This window comes from Podarcis pityusensis (genome assembly GCF_964106645.2).
Source record: "Podarcis pityusensis genome assembly, chromosome: 1".
Lineage (NCBI taxonomy): Eukaryota > Metazoa > Chordata > Lepidosauria > Squamata > Lacertidae > Podarcis > Podarcis pityusensis.
In genome coordinates, this window is record NC_138028.1 from 10998208 (window position 1) to 11026091 (window position 27884).

At 44.9% G+C, this 27884-nt stretch overlaps 1 protein-coding gene across 1 annotated transcript in view; it reads left to right on the forward strand.

Annotated features, from left to right (window-relative positions):
• The window catches only part of BRF1 (BRF1 general transcription factor IIIB subunit), a 200807-nt gene that overhangs the window by 135000 nt on the left and 37923 nt on the right, over window positions 1-27884 (forward strand). The window contains exon 15 of the mRNA XM_080976442.1: window positions 3730-3986. Within this exon, the coding sequence (XP_080832568.1) occupies window positions 3730-3986 (257 nt within the window). The remainder of the gene's footprint in view (window positions 1-3729; window positions 3987-27884) is intronic.

Sequence of the window (27884 nt, forward strand, 5' to 3'; positions counted from 1 at the left end):
CTGCCCTCCTCTCTTTAGAATGAATGGAAGGGTGAGCGTCCATTCAAGAGGGGAGGCTGAGACAGTGCAAACAGGAACAGAGCAGGAACAGTGCAAGCCGTCTTTTGTATATTGTGGATGTTTAGGGGGAAATTTACTAAGTCCTTTCTTAGCGGGCATGCTGACGGACCCTGGCATAGGGCTTTTGCGGGTAAGAAATCGTGTGTCTCATTCCCCTATCTGCTTTACACATTTGTGGTTTTGCATATAGACCAGGCTTCCTCAACCTCGGCCCTCCAGATGTTTTTGGCCTACAACTCCCATGATCCCTAGATAGCAGGACCAGTGGTCAGGGATGGTGGGAACTGTAGTCCCAAAACATCTGGAGGGCTGAGGTTGAGGAAGCCTGATATAGAGGAAAGGGGGGAGGGTTGCTTATTTGATAGAACTTGGGCTTTGCATCCCAGCTTCACTTCCTGGCACTGCCTAGCAGGGATGGAAGATACTCCTTTCTAAAACCCTGAGAGCTGCGATCCAGTTGTCTGACTCGGAACAAGTCTGCTTCCTATGCTTCTATTGCTGCATTTAAATCGTCCTTAATTCCCCCACGACTGAGCAGCTTTTGGGTTTAATGCAGTATGCGTCTAGCTGTCCTTGTTGCTTTGACTAGCACACGCCATTTCTCAGAGGCTTGCATTAACCCAACCCCATTAACAGGCAGGTTTCCAACTCCATGTATTCCACTTGGCTGCCTTCACTGATCTGTGGAGTGGCAGTCCTGTGGGAACTCTCGAACACAGCTCTCTACTTTTACTTAAACTGCTGCTGTATCCCTTGAGCTTTTTTGTTGTAATGCTACTTGGTATTTATGTTCCATTCTGGCTTGCACTAAGTCTTTGTACCTACTTTTGCTGGTGGCGGGGCGATTATAGTGAGAATATGCTTTCTTAATATTTTATTTTTACTGAAACAAAACAAAACAAAAGCCATCCTCTGCGACTGGGGAAAAAAATCTAGACTTCAGCAATAAAGGACTTGCGTATTGTAGGGAATTTTCAGCAAGGAAAGCCTGGGGGAGAAATGTGTGTTATTCCCCGTGTGGAAACCAGGAGCTGCAAGCTAAAAATATTATCACCCTTTAGCATAGGAAAGAGGCTGATAAAATGGAATATGACTGAAGGGAAATGAAAGCAGGTTGGAAAGAGCAACTCACAGCACGATCCTATCTATGCATGTCTCCAAAGTCATGTTGTCAGTCAATCAGTCAGTTATATTTTGATTGTTCATAGCCAATGGCCATTACAAGAAGGCAATTCAAGAGTAAGCTAAATAGATAACATTTTCAGAAATGCCAGTTGTCAAAAGTTAAAACCATAAAGTTATACAAATTGTTTAAATTTTAAAAAAATCTATTTGGCGTTCAACATTTTCAAGGAAAGCAAGCCTTACGAGGAGTGCTTGAAGGAGCTGGGTGTGTATAGCCCGGAAAAGAGGAGGCTGAGAGGAGATATAATAGCCATTTACAAATATCGCAAGGGCTGCCACATGGAAGAGGAAACAAGCTGTTTTCTCCTGCTCTGGAGGGTGGGACTCGAACCCATGGCTTCAAGTTGCAAGAAAGGAGATTCTGACTAAACATCAGAAAGAACTTTCTGACACTAAGAGCTGTTCAGCAGTGGAAGAGCCTCCCTTGGAAGGTTATGGACTCTTCTTCCTTGGAGGTTTCTAAGCAGAGGTTGGACGGCCACCTGTCATGGATGCTTTAGCTGAGATTCCTGCATTGCAGGGGGTTGGACTAGATAACCCTTGGGGGTCCCTTCCAATGCTGCGATTCTGCGATTCTAGAAGGCGCTATAGGTAGCAGACATGTCTATATCGGCTAGCAATAAAATGATATAGAAAAAGCATTTTCAGTTGAATGGGACTTATTTCCAGGTAAATCAGGTACAGGATCGCAACCATTGCTTTCCTTTGCATGTAATGCCAGGAAGTCATCCAACAAATTCAACAGGCAGGAGAATTTAATATTGCCGCTTTCACATGCTGTGTGCAGTTGACCTGTTAAATGTTGTTCTATCAGATGCCGCTAATGCAGTTCAAAAAGGACCAGACAGGATTCATTTGAATGGCAATTGATAGCAGGTTGTTGCTGTTGTTGTTGGGTGGGCCAGTTTCCATGTAATGAGCAAGCACTGCACTCGTGCCCTTTCCCTTTCCTCGCATGTTCTGCTTTGATGAGTTGCTTCCGTGGAAACCACAGGTGGGCTATAGATGCTCGCTCGTTACTGCAAACCCAAGGCTGTACAAAGTATGCCCCTGGGAAAATAAATGAAATTGCTTTTGAGACAAGAAAGACATTACAGCTGAACGCATGAGGGGCCAATTCACACAACCAGTTAAAACTTTAGTAGCTCACTTCAACAGGTTCCCATGCATTATATACATGGGAAACCCTCCCTTTGTGTTTGGATATGGCTCAGTATACAGACTACTGAGCAGAGGAATACTGGAAGTTTTGGGCATACTCATGCAGTTCTGCAGGCATATTGCTTCCAGTTTCTGCATTCCTTGTATGCATATGTTTGAAAGGACTGGGGAAATTGAGGATATCACGTGTGCACCTGGTTCATTTATTACTTTCAGTGTATGGCGGCTGAGAAAGCTGCAGCCAACTTCCTATAATGCGTAGCATGTTCCTGCATTTGTTGTTGTTTTTATTTTGATTATGTGCTTTGTGGTTTTATATTTTGATTTTATTCTGTGAACCGACCTGAGACCTGCAAGTATAGGACGGGATATAAATTCCATAAATAATAAAATAAAATAAAATAGAAAGTGCAGACCAGCCCTATGTGGGGGGTTGTCTTCACGTTGTGACTCCATTTGACCCTGCACTTAGTGCATTCAGCCACAATCAGTGGCCAGAAATAAATGTCACTGTAGCCACACAGGTTTTCCCTAACAATGGTGATTCTGTATTGAATCCCCTCCTCTTTCCATAATGTGTAGTTATGGCATATTGTGCTTCCCTGTACCACCAATGGTTATCATGAGTTAGGAAAGGGAACCTAGTGATGTGGTGACATGTGCTTCTTTTGCTACACATTGCAGAAAGAGGAGGGAGAGCTGACGTTCTAAAATTACTGTGTTGGAGATGATGTGTGCAATGTTTTACAAAGTGCAAGAGATCAAGTCCCTACCTCAAGGAGCTTATAGTCTTAACTGCAGGGTGGCAATCCTGTAATCACCATCATATCTGGTTCTGGTCTCGGCCTAACGATTGGAACTCTCACCCATTTGCTTAATTGTGGTCAAAAGTCAGGAAAAATTAATCTGGACCTCAAAACAGAGGTGGCTATCCATCAGCAGGACCGATGTAGCTTTAATTCACCCAAAGGATCATTCAATTTTCTGGCTTCACCTGGCATTCATGGCTTCGCATGGTGGAGAAAGTACATTCTTTTAGAAATATTTGCTAGTTCCCATATGTGGTGGGCGTTTTGATAGTTATTCAAACAAGCATTGCAACCCAGCGTCCTTAAGGGGCCAAAAATAATAGAGGATCTTCAATGAGCTCCACTATTCAGGATTTGGATCCTTTGCAGTGTGCTGATGCAACTGTGCCACCTATCAGTTCCTCTCTCAGCCAGCTGCCACCTGAGCAGTGATGATTAAACTGCAGCCCATTCTTCAGCCTCAGTAAAATTATTCCGATTGCCCCCTAAAATTGCTGTTTATGTTTTAATTAAGCCCAAGAAGTCTGCAAAGAAGCGGGAGCTGATCCAGGCCAGCACAGCGGGAGAGGCAATTGAAAAGATGTTGGAACAGAAGAAGATTTCAAGTAAAATTAATTATAACGTGTTAAGGGACCTCAACAGCAAAGGAGGTAGCTCACCAAAGAAAGATGATGACAGCACTGATGACAGCAGCAACACCAAGAAACTGTCAAGAAGAAAATCTCTGGCGGCTCGGAATGTGGCCAACTCCGTAAACAGTGTGGGGAAAAGGTACCACAATTCTTCATTTAAATCCTTCTCTCTTCAGTGAACGGTGCATCTATAGATTGTTAACAGTTCTCTGACACTCAGGTAACGTTGGGGCTTTCACTTTTAGTTCAGCGTGTGGGGCCAGGATGAATCATCCTCCACAGGCCACATGTTGGCTGGCAGCTTCATTGTGGCTTAATCACCATTACGTGAAGGCACCAGTCAGCCCTCAGTAACAAACTTTGCTTCTTAGAATTCTCTTATTCTTTTCTGTTCTCCCCTCCCCCCCAAAAAAAGATCAGATTTTGTGTTAGCTGATGTGAAAAGCTTGATGAAGCCTTCCCCACCCCCACCCCATTTTTCATGTTGATTTTAAAAAAATCATGGTTCTTGTCTTGCTGTGACAGTTTGCAATAGCGTGATTTGGTTCTTTGTTTGAATTTTATTCCAAAATTTGGTCGCTAATTACTGCCTCGGATACAAAGCTTCCTAGAAAACATATATATATCTGTAGGTTGCATAAAATATGAGGGGGGAGGTCTATTGTGGAAGTGGGTGCAATATTCAAATTTGGATGCATCTTCTGCATTTAAAATATATGTGCCTATTCAGCTGCCTTAACTCCTCCTCGGGTCTCTGCTGTCTATAAAATGAATGTCGGAGTTTTGAGATGATTTTGTTTATAGCCATTTCTTCCTGGCCAGCTTATGCTTTAAAGAGGCCAAGTTAGTTGGCCCTGCAGCTTACCTTGGAGCATCTAGATGATGCCAGGTGATCTCCCAGAAGAACTTATTACCCCTGGTAAGGAATCTGTTGCAAGACATGCTTTCCCCGAGGCTGATGTCTTCCCATCTGCCTGTTTCCCCTCCTCATTAAAGCTCAGCTATGAGTGCCTTCCTCTTTGGGGCAGGGCTATTTCGTAAATGGATGCAAATGGGCAGCGCGATGCAAAGTGACAGCTATAGCTGCAGGGGAACAGAGGATACTGCTGGCGCGGGATTTGCACCGGCACTGGGCTTCCAGGGCTGCTTTGACACCTTCCAACTCCTGCGTAATGAGCTGTCAGTAGCTCGAAATAAACCCCATGCCCCACACAGCTGCGCTGCACATGAGAACGGGGCAGATGTAATTTAGCACCACCAGTGGCGACTGCCACGCTAGCTGTAAGGCTCAAATCTAGTTTGAGTTTTCAATAAGAATGGCTGTACTGGGCCAGCCCAATGGCTCTGCCAGCTCAGTATTCCGACTACCAAGAGGCATTTCACATAGTTGTGCAGACATCAAGATAATGATTATCTAATTAAACACCCACATCTGATAGTCAGAGGGTAGGTTGTCAAAGAGCCCGCTGGAAGTAAATCACACCGTTCAAAGTTGGAGTTAACTCTTTATTAGCCAAAACACGATACCCAGAGACTTGGCCTAATGAGCACAGCAACTCATCCTTGGTCGGTCTGGCCCAATGAATTAGTTGCCGAGGCTGAAAGTCCCCTCCACTTCACAGCCGTCTATGTCCCCTCCTCTCCAGGGCTTTCCCCCAGCAATTGGGCCTGTGTGCAGCCTGCCGCTGCTCCGCCAGTTTCAGCTCAGTTCTAAGAGACAAGGGAGGAGGGGAGCTTATTGCAACAGGAGGGGGAGGCACCCATGACTCTTCCCCAGCTGGACTCCTCTCTGCCTCTTGGCTGATGATGATGATGATGATAACAACAACAACAACAACAACAACAACAACAATAATTTATTATTTATACCCCAGCCATTATGGGCAGCTCCCAACAGAACACCAATAACAGTAAAAAAAAAAAGGCAACAAGATCAAACATTAAAAACTTCCCTAAACAGGAGTGCCTTCCGATGTTTCCTAAATGTTATATAATTACTCATCTCCTTTATATTTAATGGGAGGGCTTTCCACAGGGTGAGCGACACGTCCGAGAAGGCCCTCTGCCTGGTTCCCTGTAGCTTTTGCAGTGAGGGAACCGCCAGAAGGCCCTCGGAGCTGGACCTCAGTGTCCGGGCAGAACGATGGGGGTGGAGATGCTCCTTCAGGTATACTGGGCTTCCCTCCTCGTGCTCTCCTGCTTCAGCTGCTGCCTCTGATTCTGGATGTCTCTCTGCCACAGACTCCCCCCACTCACTATGCCCTGTTACCCCTCCAGCTTCTGACACCTAGAATCATAGAATCATAGAATCATAGAGTTGGAAGAGACCACAAGGGCCATCGAGTCCAACCCCCTGCCAAGCAGGAAAGACCATCAGAGCACTCCTGACATATGGTTGTCAAGCCTCTGCTTAAAGACCTCCAAAGAAGGAGACTCCACCACACTCCTTGGCAGCAAATTCCACTGTCGAACAGCTCTTACTGTCAGGAAGTTCTTCCTAATGTTTAGGTGGAATCTTCTTTCTTGTAGTTTGGATCCATTGCTCCGTGTCCGCTTCTCTGGAGCAGCAGAAAACAACCTTTCTCCCTCCTCTAGGTGACATCCTTTTATATATTTGAACATGGCTATCATATCACCCCTTAACCTCCTCTTCTCCAGGCTAAACATGCCCAGCTCTCTTAGCCGTTCCTCATAAGGCATCGTTTCCAGGCCTTTGACCATTTTGGTTGCCCTCCTCTGGACACGTTCCAGTTTGTCAATGTCCTTCTTGAATTGTGGTGCCCAGAACTGGACACAGTACTCCAGGTGAGGTCTGACCAGAGCAGAATACAGTGGCACTATTACTTCCCTTGATCTAGATGCTATACTCCTATTGATGCAGCCCAGAATTGCATTGGCTTTTTTAGCTGCCGCGTCACACTGTTGGCTCATGTCAAGTTTGTGGTCAACCAAGACTCCTAGATCCTTTTCACATGTACTGCTCTCAAGCCAGGTGTCCCCCATCTTGTATTTGTGCCTCTCATTTTTTTTGCCCAAGTGCAATACTTTACATTTCTCCCTGTTAAAATTCATCTTGTTTGTTTTGGCCCAGTTCTCTAATCTGTCAAGGTCATTTTGAAGTGTGATCCTGTCCTCTGGGGTGTTAGCCACCCCTCCCAATTTGGTGTCATCTGCAAATTTGATCAGGATGCCCTTGAGTCCATCATCCAAGTCGTTGATAAAGATGTTGAATAAGACCGGGCCCAAGACAGAACCCTGTGGCACCCCACTAGTCACTCTTCTCCAGGATGAAGAGGAACCATTGATGAGCACCCTTTGGGTTCGGTCAGTCAGCCAGTTACAAATCCACTGAGTGGTAGCATAGTCAAGACCACATTTTACCAGCTTCTTTACAAGAATATCATGAGGCACCTTGTCAAATGCCTTGCTGAAATCAAGGTAGGCTACATCCACTGCGTTCCCTTCATCTAGCAGGCTTGTAATTCTGTCAAAAAACGAGATCAGGTTAGTCTGACATGACTTATTTTTCAGAAATCCATGCTGACTATTGGTGATCACAGCATTCCTTTCTAGGTGCTCACAGACTGTTTGCTTAATGATCTGCTCCAGAATCTTCCCTGGTATTGATGTCAGACTGACTGGGCGGTAATTATTTGGGTCCTCTCTTTTCCCCTTTTTGAAAATAGGGACAACATTTGCCCTCCTCCAGTCTGCCGGGACTTCGCCTGTTCTCCAGGAATTCTCAAAGATGACTGCCAGTGGTTCTGAGATCACATCTGCCAGTTCTTTTAAAACTCTTGGATGCAGTTCATCTGGCCCTGGAGACTTGAATACATCTAAACTAGCCAAGTATTCTTGTACTATCTCCTTAGTTATTCTGGGCTGTGTTTCCTTTGCTGAATCATTTGCTCCAAATTCTTCAGGTCGGGCATTGTTTTCTTTATCGGAGAAGACTGAGGCAAAGAAGGCATTGAGGAGTTCAGCTCTTTCTGTGTCCCCTGTTTGCATTTCACCATCTTCTCCTCTGAGTGACCCCACTGTTTCTTTGTTCTTCCTTTTGCTACGGACATACCCATAAAAGCCTTTTTTGTTGCTTTTAACCTCTCTAGCAAGCCTGATTTCATTCTGTGCTTTAGCTTTTCTGACTTTGTGTCTACACGTGCTGGCTATTTGTTTGAATTCCTCTTTGGTGGTTTCCCCCCTTTTCCATTTTTTGTACACATCCTTTTTTAATCTTAACTCAGTTAAAAGTTCTTTAGATAGCCACCCTGGCTTCTTTAGGCACCTTCCATGTTTCTGTCTCATTGGTATTGCCTGACGTTGTGCTTTTACTATCTCCCTCTTAACAAACTCCCAGCCATCATGAACTCCCATTCCTTTTAGTATTACTGTCCATGGGATCTCACCCAGCACTTCCCTAAGTTTTATGAAGTCAGCTTTCTTAAAGTCAAGAAATTGAGTCCTAGTATGCTTGGCTGCTCCTTTCCGCTGTATAGTAAACTTCAGAAGAGCATGATCACTCGCGCCTAATGATCCTTCCACTTCTACCCCACTAACCAGGTCATCAACATTGGTTAGGACCAGATCTAAAATGGCTGTTCCTCTTGTTGCTTCTCCCACTTTCTGGACAATGAAGTTGTCTGCAAGGCCAGTGAGGAATCTGTTTGACCTTATGCTCTTGGCTGAGTTTGACATCCAACAAATATCCGGGTAATTGAAGTCCCCCATTACTACTATCTCCCTTCTTTTTGCATGCTTGGCCATCTGTTCCAGGAAGGCATCATCTATGTCCTCTGTTTGGCTTGGGGATCTATAGTAAACTCCCACAATGAGGTCACTGTTATTCTTCTCTCCCTTAATTTTGACCCAAATGCTCTCACTTTGGCTTTGAGGTTCTAAATCTTGGATCTCTTCACAGGTATACACATCCCTGACATATAACGCCACTCCTCCTCCTTTCTTGTCTGGTCTGTTTCTCTGAAATAGATTGTATCCCCCCATTATTACATTCCAATCGTGGGACTTATCCCACCAGGTTTCAGTGATGCCTATTATGTCATATTTAGTTTGCTGTACCAAGAGCTCAAGCTCATCTTGTTTATTTCCCATGCTTTGTGCATTAGTGTACAGACATTGAAGTCCATTAATCATTCCCCCGTGACTCTTATTTAAGGATTTTTTCCTCCCACCACTAGGTCTGTGTGCTGTTTGCTCCATTTGGTCTATGACATTTGGATGATCATCTTCATCAATTGATAGACTCCTACCTTCAGGAGCACTGTCTCCCTCCCCCACATTAGTCAGTTTAAAGCCCTCCTGATGAGGTTTCTGAGATTTTTGGCAAAAACATTTCTCCCAACCGTTGTGAGGTGCAGCCCATCGCTTGCCAGAAGTCCATCTTCAAGAAACTGCAGTCCGTGATCTAAGAATCCAAACAGTTCCTGTTTACATCATTTGCGAAGCCAGCTGTTCACTTCCACTATTTTCCCCTCTCTCCCTGGGCCACGTCGTTCAACTGGGAGGACAGATGAGATCACAATTTGTGCATTTAATTGCTTCAATTTCCTGCCCAGAGCCTCGTAGTCTCTTTTGATCTTCTGGAGGCTATTGCTTGCAGTGTCATTGGTTCCCACATGAACCAAGAGGAAGGGGTATTTGTCAGTGGGTTTTATGATTCCTTGCAGTCGTTCAGTTACATCTTGGATCTTAGCCCCGGGGAGACAGCACACTTCCCGAGACATCTTGTCAGGCCCACAGATCACTGCTTCTGTTCCCCTCAGTAGGGAATCCCCTATCACCACTACACGCCTCCTCTTAGGTTTGGTCGGGGTTCTTCCGTGAGCTGTCCGCTCCAAGGTCGCCTGCACATTCCCTGAGGACTGACTTTGCTGCTCGTCTTCATATACCTGATCGACTGTAATGAGGGAGAGATCCTCAAATGGAGTCTGCTCTTCGTCTTCCATGCTAGGGGAGAGGACCTCAAAGCGATTGTGTATTTCTAAACAATCAGAGCGAACCCTGGGCCTCCTACTTCTATGAGTCACGTTTCTCCATATATCTGGCTCCTGTGTTGGTGAACTAGCGTCCTTCTCAGGGGAGTCCCTTGTCTCCTCCTTGGTGGAGACGGTGTGCTCTGTTGCTTCCAAGAAGAGCTCCAGCTCTCTAATTCTTTGGAGCGTAGCTACACGTTCCTCCAGTTGCTGGACTTTGTCTTTTAAGAGGGCAATCAACATGCAATTGCTGCAGGTAAAGCTGCCTGCAACCTTTGGCAAGATGGCAAACATTGCGCAGGAACCGCAGGCGACTGCAGCTGTTCCCTCCCCCTCCATCTTGAGAACGTGTCGTTGGGGGTGGCTACAGCGGTCCTCCATCATAAAAAGCGTGAAGACAGGAAAAATAACTCCCCCCCCACAAAAAACCTAGGTCTCCCCCAACAAACGTTTGAGACTAGCTCCCCTAAATCTAAAAGATGGATCAAACTGCGCGCGCCGCTAATCACAGCTAATCACCTGCCTCAACAGAAACCCTGCCCCCTCTGACCTTTGCACAGGGAGAGCAGCCAATCAGCCACAAAGAAACACACACACACACACACACACACACACACAAGAAAACCCTTTTTGCTCCTTCTTCAACTGCTGCCCTGCAAGCACCTCCTCTTCCCAGTTTTCTTTCTCTGACCCCTCGTCATCGTCCCACCACCACTCCCTTGGCTTTGTGCCTTCTGCCCTTGGGGGTTCCCCAGCTGGTTCCTCCCACCATTCCTCTGCAGTATGTTTCCGAGCACAATTCAAAGTGTTGGTGCTGACCTTTAAAGCCCCAAACAGCCTCGGTCCAGTATATCTGAAGGAGCGTCTCCACCTCTATCGGTCTACCTGGACACTGAGGTCCAGCGCTGAGGACCTTCTGGCGGTTCCCTCACTGTGAGAAGCCAAGTTACAGGGAAACAGGGAACCAGGCAGAGGGCCTTCTTGGTAGTGGCACCTGCCCTGTGGAACGCCCTCCCACCAGATGTCAAAGCGAAGAACAACTACCAGACTTTTAGAAAACATCTGAAGGCAGCCCTGTTTAGGGAAGCTTTTAATGTTTGATGCATTACTATATTTTAATATTTTGTTGGAAGCCGCCCAGAGTGGCTGGGGAAGCCCAGCCAGATGGGTGGGGTATAAATTATTATTATTATTATTATTATTATTATTATTATTATTAATTATCCAACCAGTCCGTGACATATATCTGAAAATGGAGGCTTTGCATCTGGCTAGTAGCTGTGGCTATTCATACACCCCCATCTATTTATCAAATCCCTTAAAAAAAAAGCAATTTCTGAGATTGCTATCAGTTCAGTATATTCAATATCCATAAATGTAGGTAGCCTGACTTCCCCCTTTGCTATTCTTGCTTTAGAGTGTGTGTGTTTATTACAAGTTCCACGTTCCGCAGTGCTGACTGATGGCAACTGAGCTGCTGGGTGTTTCCTTCAAATCCGAATTTACTGTTGTGGCGTTTGCCCTTTCATACTCAGAATCTCTCGCTGAGGCTTGTTCTTGACACTTTTGGAGCTTTGTTCTCTCCTGCATCCCATATGCGAACACGGAGATAATTCGAGGTGGCAAATCTTTGTGTTCTGCTCAGGCACTGTAGTCTTTGACTTCCATATGCCTTTGTTTGAGAGCCGCAGGTGTCTTCTGTTCTCCATATAACTTTTCTCTGTACGGCTTACAATGATCCTGGGTCAGCTGAAGAAATACTCTAAAGGTTGTTGTGCTTTTTGGTTACAACATATGACTGCAAAGAGGTGAAACGAAGGCAGGGAGCAAAGAGGAGATTGCATTACTTGAAGAAATAGACATTGACTCGCTTGTTCATTGTGGCATCATGGAACACACAGATAATAATGGTGTTATTATTTGTTATTTATATTATTTATAGACACTCGCCACACAAAGATATCCAAATGATTTATTCTTGTGTGTTATTCTGTTTCTGGTTAGCAGCTGTTTTACAGGGTTAACACCTTAAGAAGTGTGCATGCACACGAAAGCTCATACCAATAACAAACTTAGTTGGTCTCTAAGGTGCTACTGGAAGGATTTTTTTTATTTTGTTTCCCTTCTTAGATTGTTGGGAGTTAGGCTATAGTACGGTTGTCACATATCCAGATTCACCCGCTGGAGTTAGTGTCCCATTCTAGCGTCCCCCAAAAAAGCTGAACAACTTTTTGGGCGATTTCCCTGCCAAAAAACTCAACAGCTTTTGTGTCTGGATTTTTACCTCTTGAAATATGGCGACCCTAAGGTAAAAGGACCCCTGGACAGTTAAGTCCAGTCAAAGGTGACTATGGGGTTGCAGCGCTCATCTCGCTTTCAGGCCGAGGGAGTCGGCATTTGTCCACAGACAGCTTTCTGGGTCATGTGGCCAACATAACTAAACTGCTTCTGGCGCAACGGGACACCATGTCAGAAACCAGAGCGCACGGAAACGCTGCTTACCTTCCTGCTGCAGCGGTACCTGTTTATCTACTTGCACTGGTATGCTTTTGAACAGCTAGGTTGGCAGGAGCTGAGACAGAGCAATGGGAGCTCACCCCGTCGCAGGGATTCGAACCACTGATCTTCTGATCGGCAAGCCCAAGAGGCTCAGTGGTTTAGACCACAGCACCACCCGCCACCCTAAAGGTAAAGGTAAACCCTGACCATTAGGTTCAGTTGTGGCCAGCTCTGGGGTTGCGGCGCTCATCTCGCTTTATTGGCTGAGGGAGCCGGCGTACAGCTTCCGGGTCATGTGGCCAGCATGACTAAGCCGCTTCTGGTGAATCAGAGCAGCGCACGGAAACGCTGTTTACCTTCCCGCCGTTTACCTTACCTACCACCAGAGCGGTACCTTTGATGTGCTTTCGAACTGCTAGGTTGGCAGGAGCAGGGACCAAGCAACGGGAGCTCACCCCATCACGGGGATTTGAACCGCCGACCTTCTGATTGGCAAGTCCTAGGCTCTGTGGTTTAACCCACAGCGCCACCCGCGTCCCACCCACCACCCTAGGCTGTAGCTAAATGCTAGTGCAGATCTGTGTGAAAGGTCCCAGATTCCTTTTCCAGCATTACCAGTGGGAAGGATGGCTGGAAAAGACTTGTGGCTGAGACTCGGCATAGCCATAGCCAGCCAGAAGTGGCTAAGTGGACCAATGGCCTGGCTCAGCTTCATAAGGTAGCTGCACATGGTCAGAAGGCATGGATGTGCATACAAGTCTAGAAATTTGCATTCAAAATCTAGAATATCATATTTTAAGAACTTGGCAAGTGTATAGTTTATTTTGATTTTTCTCAGGATTAAAGATTTACAGTAGACCTTTTGATTTTTCTTCCATTACTCTAAATGCAGTACATCATATGGCATGCATAAATTCATTTGTTCATTGTTATTCTTGGATGTAATGCATAAATTCCTTTGTTCACATTTCTTCCTCCGAGGTGTTAGCGGATAAATGCATTTTTCCTCAGCAATACAATAATCACAGTAATTTATGTGCAATTAAGAACAAAACGTGCTACACATCTCATTTGACAACGAAGCCCCTCGTGTTTCTCCATCTAGAAGTCGTGAGCACAGATCTTACTAGCCATTTAATTTGCAGTGATTAATAATCTCCTTGGTTTTATCTTCAGAGATAGCTTAAATGTTTTAGTAATATTTTATCTGACAGGAGCAGAGGTTTGCCTAATAAGCAACTGCAGAGGGATACTTTTTACCCAATATTTCAGTTCGTGCAAGTTAAGCCTTCAAGGTCGAGTTGTGACATCTTAACCACAAAAAAAGTGCTGGGGTCTGATGGAGGCTGACTGCAAGCCGCAGTTTGAAAACTGAGAACTAGGCTCAGAAATGTGCACTTGCCTCCTTCTGAGGAATGTGAAGGCTTGGAGGGGAACGGGGAATGATGGGGAGTCCACCCTTATTTACCCCCAAAGCCCCTGTTTTCTGAATTTTTTGAAATTCGTTTTGGATTATGACATGTTTTCTTTTAGAACAAAGCATTTAAGGCAAGAGGTTTCCGAGCACAATTCAAAGTGTTGGTGTTGACCTTTAAAGCCCTAAACGGCCTCGGTCCAGTATACCTGAAGGAGTGTCTGCACCCCCATCGTTCTGCCCGGACACTGAGGTCCAGCGCCGAGAGTCTCCTGCTGGTTCCCTCACTGCAAGAAGCAAAGTTACAGGGAACCAGGCAGAGGGCCTTCTCAGTAGCGGCACCCGCCCTGTGGAACACCCTCCCGTCAAATGTCAAGAAAATAAACAACTATCTGACTTTTAGAAGACATCTGAAGGCAATCCTGTTTAGGGAAGTTTTTAATGTTTGATGCTGTATTGTGTTTTTAATATTCGGTTGGGAGCTGCCCAGAGTGGCTGGGGAAACCCTACTAGATGGGTGGAGTATAATTAATTAATTAATTAATTAATTAATTAATTTATCCATCTATCCATCGATTCCCCCCCCCCCCCATTTTTTTTCTAGGAAATGTGTGTGAATGGAAGAGATTTATATAAGGCAGTGTGCAGTATCAGATCATTACAATTCCTGTACTTTGAGGACAAGCAAGTCCTGAGTATTATGCTGGGAGGGCAACTCCCAAATGCCGAGCAAGGTACGCCTCTCCCTCTTGAAGGGCACTGCCATTGTCCCCATGAACTGTCATAGCCAAAAGGATGCTTGCTGCAAGCCACCTAGAGTGGTTGAGGAAACCCAGCCAGATGGGTGGGGTGGTAATCATAATAATCATAATCATAATTGCAGTGCAGCAGCCTGCTTGGAAGGTGTTTGTTCCCTTTCTAGGGGCAGCTAATTACAGTGGTACCTTGGGTTAAGAACTTAATTCGTTCCGGAGGTCCGTTCTGAACCTGAAACTGTTCTTAACCTGAGGTACTTTAGCTAATGGGGCCTCCCGCTGCCGCAGCACCACCGGAGCATGATTTCTGTTCTCACCCTGAAGCAAAGTTCTTAACCCGAGGTACTATTTCTGGGTTAGCTGAGTCTGTTACATGAAGCGTCTGTAACCTGAAGTGTCTGTAACCCGAGGTACCACTGTACTAGTTTGAAAATGTTTTGTGGGACTTCAATTACAGTATACCATTTTAAAAACCAATGGAAGACCTATCTTCTAATTCCAGGGCATCAAGCATGCCACTACTGTTTTTTCAAATGCTAATTACATTACGGTGTGATTTGTTTTATTACAAACTGCATGCAATTATCCGTTGTTGTTGTTTGTGTGTTTTTAAAGAGCAAACAGGAAGAGATAGCTTTTAAGCAGATCACCAGAGCAATACTTAATACGATCATCAACTATGGGGCTAATGAAAAAGTTTGCATATTTTTCGGGGGGGGGAGGCTCAGTTTTATGTAAATTTGTTTTAATTACATTTTTCACTGTATGTAATTTGAAGCTGCCTAATAGGAAAAGGTCCGATCTAATTTTCACATGGAAAATGCTTTCTCTTAAGTGTCCTCTATCAACAAATCATAGTTAAATTTGGGTGGAATGCTTTTTTTTTTTTTTTGCTTACAGTAAGCTAACATTATATCTGTCAAGCTTCAACATGGTTTCTTCCTAATGTCTTATCACTATTGTAAAGCAGGAGCCTAAGTTTATACCACTAATCTTTTTCAGTGTGTGGGTTTGTGGTATTGTTGTTTTTAAATCTGCTTTAGTCATGGCTAAATGAAAACTTGCTCCATTCTTACTTCTCTACCTGGATTTTTCTATGCCAGTAGAAAGACAGCTGTGTACAGAGAAACATCTAGTTGCATGTTGTACTTCCTTGGACTGAAATCTTATTATCTTTATTGTGGAGGAAAATCTGTTGCACCTGGCAAATGTTGGATCTGAACTACCTTTCAAGTCACTACATTTTAAAATGTGAAGGCTCTCTGTTTCCTGGTACTTAAAACTGGCAGTGATATACAAGGCGACAGGCAATATTATAAAAAGAATAAATGTGTCGGGTTAATCTTAGAAAATCCAGGAAGAAATGAAGCAGCCCTGAAAAGTACACTGGAACCTCTTCCAAGGCAGAAGGTCGTTCTTGTCCCTCTGTCTCTCCCTGCCTCTTCCCCTATACACACTCACACTCAAACATGAATGTCTTCAAGACTGAAATCATGTTAGTGGTGGTTATGAAATGCCTCCAGGGGTTTTTTAGGGGAAAGATTTTATTTTGAAATGAATTTTAACCTCAGACGTACCCTGAAATTATTCTTAAAAGGCTCTGTTTTGAGGAGGCAAACCTGTGTCTCCATCTTCAAGACTTGTATTACAGGCTTACATATATATCTCCAGGCAGCACAAAGTGAAAATCACTGTTCTTTGCAACCCTCGGGGCGGGAGATGGCTTGTGTTTGCTGCAACATTTGGGGTGTGTGTGTGTGTCATGTTTAGAGGGGCCCTGCCCTTTAAAGTAATGCAGTTTTGTTTTTTGTTTAAACATCCTGGAAACTGTACACCAAGACTTTAGATGAAAGAAAGGGCTATGCTCCACTGTGAGTCATTCACATCCAGAAGTCTCCACAGGTTCTTTGGTCTATACTAATTTGCCATTTTTATTTTGTGGTTTTGTTATACTGCTATGTTGTTTTTTTTAAGGTCATTATAGTTCCGTAGACTCAAAGTTCAGGGTACAGATTTGAGAAAAACATGCTATTGGCATGTGAATGAGTACCCCTGTCTTGGTAGTTCAGTCAGTAGAGCATGAGACTCTTAATCTCACAGTTGTGGGTTCAAGACCCATGTTGGGCAAAATTTTCCTGCATTAAATGAGCTAAATGAGCCTTGTAAAGCTAAAAGTAAAGGGACTGCTGACCATTAGGTCCAGTTGTGACCGACTTTGGGGTTGCGGCGCTCATCTCGCTTTATTGGCCGAGGAAGCCGGCGTACAGCTTCCGGGTCATGTGGCCAGCATGACTAAGCCGCTTCTGGCGAACCAGAGCAGCGCATTTACCTTCCCTTTGCAGCGGTACCTATTTCTCTACTTGCACTTTGACGTGCTTTCGAACTGCTAGGTTGGCAGGAGCAGGGACCGAGCAACAGGAGCTCACCCCGTCGCAGGGATTCGATCCACTGACCTTCTGACCGGCAAGTCCTAGGCTCTGTGGTTTAACCCACAGCGCCACCCGCGTCCCTTAATGAGCCTTGTAGTCCCTTCCAATTCTATAATTCTAAGGTATTTATTACCTTTCTCTTCTACCTTTCCTCTAAGGTGTTCTTCCCCATTCTGGTGTCCACCACAGGCTTTGGACCAAAATGCCCAAGCAGCACAGCTGTAGTTGTAATCTGCAATATCTGGATGACACAAGGTTGGGGAAGACTGCTGGCATGACTTTCTGCTGGCACACACAATTCTAAACAGACAAACACACACACACCACTCTTCTCTTCATAGCACTCCGGAGGAATAGTGATCACTGAAATACCTTACTGGCCCCAGATTATCCAGAAAATTTCATTGATCAGTGGGAAATAAAAACCCTGGTTTCACGCGGCCTAATTCAACAATACAGCACAGTGGTCTGCACAGGGTTAACACCCAGGTACCAACAGTCAAACAGAACTGAAAAAAACAGAACATACTCCCCTCCCCCCAAAACCATGCTCTTAGGCTTTGAGTGATTTTCAATGCAAACCTGTGCATGCCTACTCAGAAGTAACCTGCACTGAGTTCAGTAGGACTTGTTGTTGTGGTTTAGTCGTGTCCGACTCTTCGTGACCCCATGGACCAGCGCACGCCAGGCACTTCTGTCTTCCACTGCCTCCCGCAGTTTGGTCAAACTCATGCTGGTAGCTTCGAGAACACTGTCCAGCCATCTTGTCCTCTGTCATCCCCTTCTCCTTGTGCCCTGCATCTTTTCCAGGGAGTCTTCTCTTCTCACGAGGTGGCCAAAGTATTGGAGTCTCAGCTTCAGGATTTGTCCTTCCAGTGAGCACTCAGGGCTGATTTCCTTAAGAATGGATACGTTTGATCTTCTTGCAGTCCATGGGACTCTCAAGAGTCTCCTCCAGCACCATAATTCAAAAGCATCAATTCTTCGGTGATCAGCCTTCTTTATGGTCCAGCTCTCACTTCCATACATCACTACTGGGAAAACCAAAGCTTTAACTATACAGACCTTGCCGTGGCGAAGGGGCTTGAATAACTCAGAGCAGCTATGAACTATGCCGAGCAGGGCACCCAAGATGGACAGGTCATAGTGGAGAGTTTTGACCAAACGTAATCCACCTGGAGGAGGAACCGGCAAGCCACTCCAGTATCCCTGCCAAGGAAACTCCATGGACATAGTCAGTAGGACTTACTGCTAGGCAAGTGTATAGAGAGGTTGCAGCCATAGCTTTGGGGCAGCTGCCAAAAATGCCCCTCTCTCTGCTCTTCCTATTTGAACATGATGTTTCCTTGCACCATTAAGTAAGTCTTCATGGCCTGTACTAATGGTCCATGATGGGCAAATGGTAAGGAGACTGATTGTAAATCTAAATTACACAGGGCTTCAGCTTTGTAAGGTATTATAGGTTAAAATCAGCATCTCTAATTTTTCTCAGAAGATTATAGATTTTGGTTCCCAGAGCGGTTCTACATTTTCAGAACATAAGAACTATGCCTATCTCCCAGACAATCTTTCTTTGCTTAATTATCCGACAAGGTACTTTTCGGCTATATTGATTAGCAAAAATCCTATACAAGAACAGTATTTATGGTAAAAGTGTGTGTCTCATTACTTTCACAGGCCATTTTCAACTTTGTAGCAAATGCATGGGGGTTAAAAGCTATTTGTCTTTGTTTTTAACTTAGAATCTTATTGGCTGCAATACAGTTTTAGAAGTGAAGTTCTAACCAGCAAAGTAAATGATGCAAGTTACTCTGCATGGCGCAATTGGTCTGACATCCTGTTTTAGTTATAGGAAAGAAATTGATGCAAAACCAGAGTTTTAGAAAACATTCCATTTTGGTGCAGAAAACTCCATTACCTCATTTAATTGAAGCTGTTGGGTGGGCACACAGATAATCATCATGTTTGTTGATGTGATAGTTGATCAAAAGAACCGGAAACCTGTTTTTTTCCTGGGTGTGGACTATATTGGCCATTTTACTATAGTTTGTTGGAAATAAATACTGTGGGTTGAATTCAGATTTTCCAGAATATACTGTGTTGGGAAGAACCGCTCTGCCTTTTTCTAACATCAAGCTAGTTTCAAACACAAAAGGCAGAGTTTATTATTTATGGCCAAATCTTTTGCACTTTTGGCTATTCAACCAGCGGCGTAGCGTGGGTAGTCAGCACCCGGGGCAAGGCAAGTAATTTGCGCCCCCTAACCCGGGGCAAGGCAAGTAATTTGCGCCCCCTAACCCCTAACCATGGTCATTAATACTGACGGCTCTACTCTGGGGCAAATTTCGTAGTGACTACTGCCCTCCGTGGTGGTGTTTTTGCAATTAAAGGACCCCTGCCTCAAATAAAGCATGGGGATTGGGCACTGGGATTTGCCAAGGGAGCTGGGAATTGCAGTTCAGTGGCGGGTCAGGGGGAGAGGGTCCCTTCCGCGTCTGGGTGCCGTGGGCCCCTTTGCGCCAAGACGCGCGTCTTTGGGCGTTGCGGCGCAGCCTTCTCGGTCTCCCTCCCCGGCCCGGCTAGCCCTGACGCGGCTTCTTTCTGGCGCGGGGAGGGGGCGCCTCTGGGGCCAGTGGGTTGGCCAGCCTCCGGCGCGGGTGGGCGGGCCCCGTCGGGGCGGGTGGGCGGCGTGGCGCTTGGTGCCGAAGCCTCTGCCCGCAGCACCCCATCGGGAGACCTGGCCGGAAGGAGCCTCGAGCCGGCTGTCGGACGCGGCTGAAGCAGCCAGGGCGGCATGGCAGGCGGCGGCGGCTCCCCGGCAACTCCATGCGGCCAGCCCTGCGCGCTGGCCGAGCCCCGCAGGCGAACGCTGCCCGTCGGTGAGGAGGGGCTGCCTGGCGCGCCTTCCGCAGCGAGCGCTGAGAGCCGCTGCCATGGGGCTCTGGGCGATTCCGGAGGCAGCGAGCGCGCCCCCCCAGAAGTTGCGCCCGGTGCGGCCGGCACCCCTGGCACCCCCCACGCTACGCCACTGTATTCAACTATTCTAGTGTTCTACTTTGAGGTGTGGTTCTTAGGTTGTTTAGAACTATTTAGATGGTATAACTTATAGATACTGGCTTACTTTAAAAAGAGAGAGAGGATATATGCCACAGAAATAACTGCAAAGTGTGCTAGATGCCAATATCCAGCCTATCGATAATACAACTATGAATCTTTATTTTTGTAGATTAATCCTTTGAATCTTCTCACTGCAAAATTATGGGCAAAATTGAATTCATTCCCTGTGATAAACCAAGGAGGGACCATCCCAGTGCTGTAGGCCCAAGGATGAAAGCCGTTAACAGCATTTATTTGATATTTAGTATTATATTTATATTCCACCTTTATTCCAAGGAGCTCCAGGTGTCATGCACAGTTCTCCCTCTTCCCCCTTTGTCCCACAACAGCCCTGTGAGGTAGGTTATATATTTATTCATAAAAATATTTACATACTGCTATGTCATTAAAAATATATCAAAGCAGTTTACAGTAATTAAAAAACCCATAGTCGTACCTTGGTTTTCGAACAAAATGTGTTCCGGAAGTCCGTTCGACTTCTGAAATGTTCTGAAACCAAGGCGTGGCTTCCGATTGGCTGTAGGAGCGTCCTGCAGCCAATCAGAAGCTGCACCAGACGTTCAGCTTCCGAGGCAAAGTTTGCAAATCAGAACACCTACTTCCCGGTTTGCGACGTTAGAGTTCCAAGTTGTTTGTGAACTAAGCTGTTCGAAAACCAAGGCACGACTGTATAAGAAAAACTGTAAAAAGTTAAAAGAGTTAACCATTGTGGAAAGATGCATTCCTAATTGCCTGCATAGGCCTGGCAGAATTGAAAGTCTTCTGCAGGCATTTAAAAGTTGGCACAGAAGGAGCTTGCTGAATCTTTGTTGGCAGAGTATTCCACAGAACTGGGCTGATGGCACTAAGGTTCATTTCTTCTTGTTGTCATTGAATGAGCCTCACCAACTTGGGGAACGAGCAATGGTGCTCCTACAGATGATATCCATGATCAAGCCGGGATATAATAAGGGTTCAAGTGATCCCTGAGGTGCCTTGGACCTCAGTTGTTCAGGCTTTGCAAATTAATGCAAGGATCTTGAACCTGGTTCAGTAGTAGATGGGCCGCCAGTGCAGCTGTTTCAGCAATGGTGTCAAATTCTAGGCCGAGAGATAGTCACTGACCCCAAGCCACCCATCGAACTTCATGGCTGAATGGGGCTTTCATCCCTGGTCGGTCCTCAAGTTAACGCTTAGTTGCCTTATTGCAGCTCTCAGAGATAGTTCCACTGACTCTGACGAATGTCCTTGAACGAAGTTAATGCATGCCCTTCCTTGCTCACAGCTGAATTTGACAAGGAACTGATCCATTAAAGCCTCTAGCAGTGTTGCAATCTGGCTAATACTGTTGGATATTGCTATTTTAAACAAGGAAGAAGAATAGTCCCTAGCAAAGACGGACACTGGATGGGAAATTAAATTCAGGGTTTCTAGCTGGAAATAAATTTAAAGTCATGATTTTTTAATGTCAGAATTGGGTAAGCAGCAGGATGAGCCAGGACTGCAGCTGACTGGACATGACTGGAGTGTCATTTCCCCCACAAAGAGAAAACAGGGAAATAGAGGAGTTTGGGGAGAATAAAGTTAAGTTGACGGCCCCTTTTCCCTTGCCTTCTATAATCAAGGGCATGTTCTTGCCAGAGATGCCATTTTTGAGTGTAGGGAGGGACACAGAAGTTTTAATCTGGGTGGCAGATATTTAGGACAACTTCAGTAGCTGAGGAAAGATGTCTTTCCTTCTTGGGGGATTTCCCACTTAACCTTGAGCCCCCACATTTCTGCCAGCCCCAGGCAGCCCTGCTAGTCCTGCCTCTTGGGTTGGCTGGTAATAATCTTTGCTCCTGGCATTTTTTAGGAGAGATCTCTCTCTGGGTTCACAGGTCTCGCCAGCAGCTTTTCAGTTGTCATTTCGGAATGCGAAGACTATTGTAGAATGGAAGGATTTTCACAACATGTTTACTTATGAATTGCATCAATAAGTAGATTCTCTTTTAAAAGCAACAGCAACTCAAAAGATGATTTGTATAAGTTGCGGGTCTCAGATGCTCGACTCCCTAAGCAAAATCATGGCGCTACAGCTAAATTACACAGCAGTCCACACAGACACACACCCCTCCCAAGTCATATATTAAATTTGTATAGTATTGGCGATTAGTATGCAGGTATGGCCTCATCACATTTGCTTCTAAGTAACCAAAGGCAGTATGTCACAACAATGGAAGCTTATTGATGACACAGTAGTTTATGATTGATTAAAAGTGGCATATTTATCTTGCCTTCAACTCTTTCCATTAGCGCCCTTATTGACTGTTTGGCAGAGGGAATATTAGCTGTTGTGATAGGGTAGGCATTTTTTGTTATCGCTGTTATGGTTATCCTTACTATACAGGCATGTCCAACTCCCAAGAGACTGTGATCTACTCACATTATAAAAATACTGGCCGTGATCTACTCATTGTTATTTACAGGCAAAGTTGTTGGGCTTTTTTTAGCGGAGGCAAAGTTGTTGAGCTTTTTCGGGGGGAGCCAAAGCTTTTTCGGGGGGGGGGATCTACTGCAATCTACCACAAACATCCAGTGATCTACTGGTAGATCACGATCTACCTGTTGGACATGCCTGTATTAAAACAATGGCACATCTTGGGAACACTTTTGCCAAAGACTATAGGCGTGAGTGGGTGGAAAACAAGAGAGGAAAGGGAGGAGACAACAACCTGGAAGGAAAAAGCTTGGAGATGCTGAACGTATTACTGTGCCACCTTTTTAGTATGCTGTCTTTTCCCCGAGCGACAACTCCAGCAAGAATTTTTGTCTTGGTACTTGCTTTTTTGGCTGAGTGGTGGTAGTTGTCCACCAAGTACGAGCCTGGGACAGGGCTGAGCCTACCATTAGGCAGAGTGAGTTGCAGATTCTGGGGTGTGGTGGGGGACAGTGGCTATCCCTGACAGTCCTTCTGAGCCCCCCCCCAAAAAGCATTCTCTCCATTGGAGGGCAGAGCTATGTGCACTAACTACACGACCAGCTCTGTGCTCCCCGAACTAGCTTTCTCTTCTCAGGTTTGGTGGCAGATGCTATCTCTAAAATTCAATAGTCAGTCCAGTTGACTTGCATCTGTGGAATTGGGGAAGAGACATTTCTCCCTTGTCTCAGGCAGTTAAAGGTCTGGCCCCTAGCCTAGGAGCTACTTCTCTACTGCAAGGTGGGGGTGAGAAAACTTGCAAGGGTGGGGCAGCAGTAGGTGCTTTTCCCTACAGGTCCCCTCTCCGTAGTACTTTTGTCCAGCTTAACTCATCAAATGTGTATCAGAAACGCGGCTGCAAATTGTGTGCTCCATTTTGCTGCTATGCAGCAGAAAAGTGGCAGCTCAGATTCCCAGGCAGCCTGTTTGTGCTACTAAATGACGCACTCTTCCATTGTCTCCCAAGACAGCTGGATGCCTACCTGCCTGTGCACCAGGATCTTTGGGTGTCCTTCCTGAACACATGGACATAATATATCCATTGCACCGAACCCATTCAAAACAGCGATTGCAAAATCCAACTAGGCATGAGATTTCCATTCATTAACTGGCAGCAATAAATACTGATGTGAAAGGAGCACATCCTTGGCTTTCAAAGAACGCTGCAGGCATGTAGGGGAGCTTCTGCTGATGACGGCGAGGGTTACATTTCCGTCTGATCCACAGCAGCTGTTTGTGCCCAGCATCCTCTAATGAATAATACTGTATCTGGACTGCCTTTGGTAAACAGCTTGATGCAAGCTTTTTGACTTCAGTGCTCCACACCACAGATTATTGTACTGATAAAAGGCCATCTAGAATTAAAAAAATCAAAAATAATTCTAAAGATGGTGCCTACAGATAGGGCTTTTCATTTCTGCCATTTGGGGTCACATCCTCTGCAAACATTTGCAGTATTTGATCACCACAATGTGTTGTTAAGGAGTTGAGGACAATGACAACACCAAGATGCCAAATTCCCTTGCAAACCGGAGCTGAATGTGTATCCCTTACTCTATTTCTCTCTCTCTCAAATGTTCATGCTGATAATAGTTGTTTTAACTCTGGTCTTAAACCCAACATTTAGAAGTAACATTTAGAAACTGCCCATTAAAAACTCCACTTTCCCATGTTATGTGCCTTGCTACAGGTTAATGTATAAAGCCCATGTTATCAGAGTTCATCATGACTAGGGCCCAGCCAAATGATGGTGCAGAAGATCTGTGTTCACAATGGTACATCTGATGTCTGTATGTTTTTCCCCATGGGAAGACATTTAGCGAACTCCTGTGGAGGAGAAGAGTTTAAGCTCATTCCCCCAGTACTATGGCTCTGATTTGGCCGAGAGGGGCCCTGTGAATTTTTAAAAGGTTAAATCTCACTGTAAAGGTCCCAGACTTTGCATATCTGGTCTTAACAGTCTCTTACTTTGTCCCTCTTCACAGGTGTTATCACATAGACTGCTAACCTATTTAGAGTGAAATCTGGAGAAGCCTTAATGGTTTTTTTGTTGTTTTTTAACAGATTGCCTCCTATAATGACAAATCCTCCCGCTGTCTCTTTCCACCCCCATCCCCCTTGAATCAATAAGTGTTAATTGAAGTCCTATGCATGCCTGCACGTAAGTGAAAATGCTTTAGGAGACTAGGAAGCTGTTTTATAATTGGTCGGGCTATTTGGCCACTGTTGACCAAGGGGCTCCATGGCCATAGGGCAAGAAACATCTTTCATAAGCAACACATGGGCTTTTTGCTAAGTCAGGTGATTGCTCCATCCGTCTTTTCCATCATTTGCTCCCTGATCCTTTTCTGATGGAAATGTCAGGTACTGAAAATGATACCATCTGCATGCAAACTGTATGCTCTACCAGTTAGCTATGGTGATTTCTACCTCAAAATCTGTGGTTCCTCCCCGTGTTATTTTCTGTTCCTGAGCTACGGCTTGTCCTTGGATTTATTTTCTTTGCCAGTTGGATCAAAATGTTTGTTAAAAGTTGGATTCGCAGGCAGCGAAGAACTACTTCGTTCCTAATGGATCTCCTACTCACAGCATTTTCTCTGTTGTAACAAGGGGGTTTCTGGCACCTGCTTGCATAGCCTTGCTGTTTTTGGATGCCTGACCAGACTTACGCTCAACACCTTCTCAGAGTAGGTTTCTAGAAGGCTTCCAATTGTCGGCTTGACCGCCATCTGTTCCCATGGCAGTAGCTACCTTTTTAATACCTACAAAAACAGGTCACAGGAGATGCGAAAAAGCATGAAAATCTGGTGATACTAGCAGATCAGCACTATGTTTTTCCACCACCTTCCTGTCTTTCTTGAGGAAAGTTTTCTGCTAGAGAATGGTGATTGGTTTCTCCATTTTTTGTTTATTTTTGCTTAACAGTAGCACTGATTTGCAGGGCTACTGAGCGGACAGGAACTCATGCAGATGGGCCCTGATGCCAGCTGGCACCATCTGTGAGAGCAACTCAGATGCCAGTGGATCCCAGGCCGGTTCATTCCTGCCCCTTCCTACTGCTTTTGAGTCAATCCACTGGCAGGGATACTGCCCACAGGCCTTCTCCCCTCTCAAATATTTGGGAGACCAGCAAGAGGCCAGCTGAGCCAACCAAAGTGGGCAGAGGGTACCAAGGTATGGATCACTGGAGGTGCCACAGTAACTGAATAGAGTCCAGGTGGCTTCTCGGTAGTGGCGCCCGCCCTGTGGAATACCCTCTCATCAGATGTCAAGGAAATCACCACCATCATTTTATTTGTATGATGCTTTTCCATAGTTAAAACAATGCTCAAGGCGGCTTACAAGACAAGATTTACATAATTACCAACATAACAAAAGTCATAAATAATAAATAAAACACATCAAAAGGTACACAACCAAATGGAAAACAATTTCCACATAAATCCTAAAATCTAAAACTAAAAATACAACATTAATATCAATAACAATTTAAAATGACCTTGATAAAAACAATATTAAAAAAGAGCCCTCTCTGTTGAGCAGCAGCAGCCCTTTATGGAGCCTGTCAACTATCTCACTTTTATAAGACATCTGAAGGCAACCCTGTTTAGGGAAGTTTTTAATGTTTGATGTTTTATTGTGTTTTTAATATTCTGTTGGGAGCCGCCCAGAGTGGCTGGGGGAAACCCAGCCAGATGGGTGGGGTATCAATAATAAATTATTATTATTATTATTATTATTATTATTATTATTGCTAGGAGGGATTTGCTTCAGGTACTGAAACAGCAATAATCTTTCCTTTTAACAGCAGCAGCAGCAACAACAACAAATTCTGTGAATGCTACCATTGTAGAGGAGAATTGTCTCTTGCCCTTTGCTGAGCCCTGTTTCTGATGGCTGACCCTTTTTTCTATTTCCCCCAGTAAATTGGTCAACTAAAATATATCATCTCAACCTTCATCGCCCTTCATGCCTCTTCCTTCCTGTCTTTTTTTCAGGCCACCTTTCTTTCAGCCAACACAAATTGAAAGTAAGACCCAGATTCACTGGCACTTATTTATTTTGCTTTTATAAAAAATTTAACATCTTAAGTGCTGCTTAATGTATTTTTTTAAAAAAAACACTCTAAAGCAGTGTACATTAAAATAATAAAAATTACAACATTTGATACAGTTCAGATATAAAGAAAATTCACTAATTATGCGGAGAGTGTGCTTATGTGAAATTTTAAGAGCTAAATATGTGGTATAATCATCATCGGCATCACAAATATATGCAAAATGACCAAATATCTCAGACAATAGATTTCTTTTCTCATATAATCAGATGAAGGCCATTATCAGTTATTCAAAATTCTGGGTTGCAGTGACGCTTAGCATTTCATGCATTCAAAGTACTACACATAAATTCTAGTATTTACAGTAACCAAGTAAGGTAGGTTAGAATTATTATCTCATGTGGAGTGGGGTGGGGTGGGGGGCTAAAGCAAAGAAAAAGCAGCTTCTGTGAAAACAGCCCAGAGAGTTCATAACAAAAAATGACTCTCTAGGACTAGGTCATCCTTCACTAAGGTAGTGCCTTCCACGTGTTTTGGACTACAACTCCCGTCAGCCCTAACTCGCATGGACATTGTAATTAATGTGAGTTGTAATCTAAAACATTGGAAGGGTGCCACCTTGGCGAAGGCTGTTCTGGGTGATTCCATTATTTCATTACAATGCATTTCCCTCATAATGTAGGATCTGGAGAGAGTATTTGCAGTGGGTCACTAAAGATAAAGGACCCCTGGATGGTAAAGTCCAGGCAAAGGCGACTATGGGATGCAACATTCAGGGAGCTGGCGTTTGTCCACATACAGCTTTCTGGGTCATGTGGCCAGCATGACTAAACTGCTACTGGCGCAACGGAACACTGTGACAGAAACCAGAGCGCACAGAAATGCCGTTTACCTTCCTGCCAGAGTGGTACCTGTTTATATACCTGCATTGGTGTGCTTTCGAACTGCTAGGTTGGCAGGAGCAGGGACTGAGCAACAGGAGCTCAACCCGTCTCAGGGATTCGAACCACCAACCTTCTGATCAGCAAGCCCAAGACACTCAGTGGTTCAGACCACAGCACCACCCGCTTCCTAGTGGGTCACTTAACCCGCTAGTTCCTTAACCCTTCTCCTACCCACCACTTCTCCCTGCAAATTTGCATCGATTTAAAATATTTCAAACTCATCCTTTATCACGGTGTGGTACGAGGCCCAGGGTACAGTAATCTAAATGAAAGCCAAGAAACACAACGTAAAACAGAAGGGGGGATGGACAAGCAGATAAAAACCACAACAGATGCAGCAATAGCAATAAAATTTGTGCTTCCCTGCAATTTTCAACACCCCAGAGCCAAAAGTG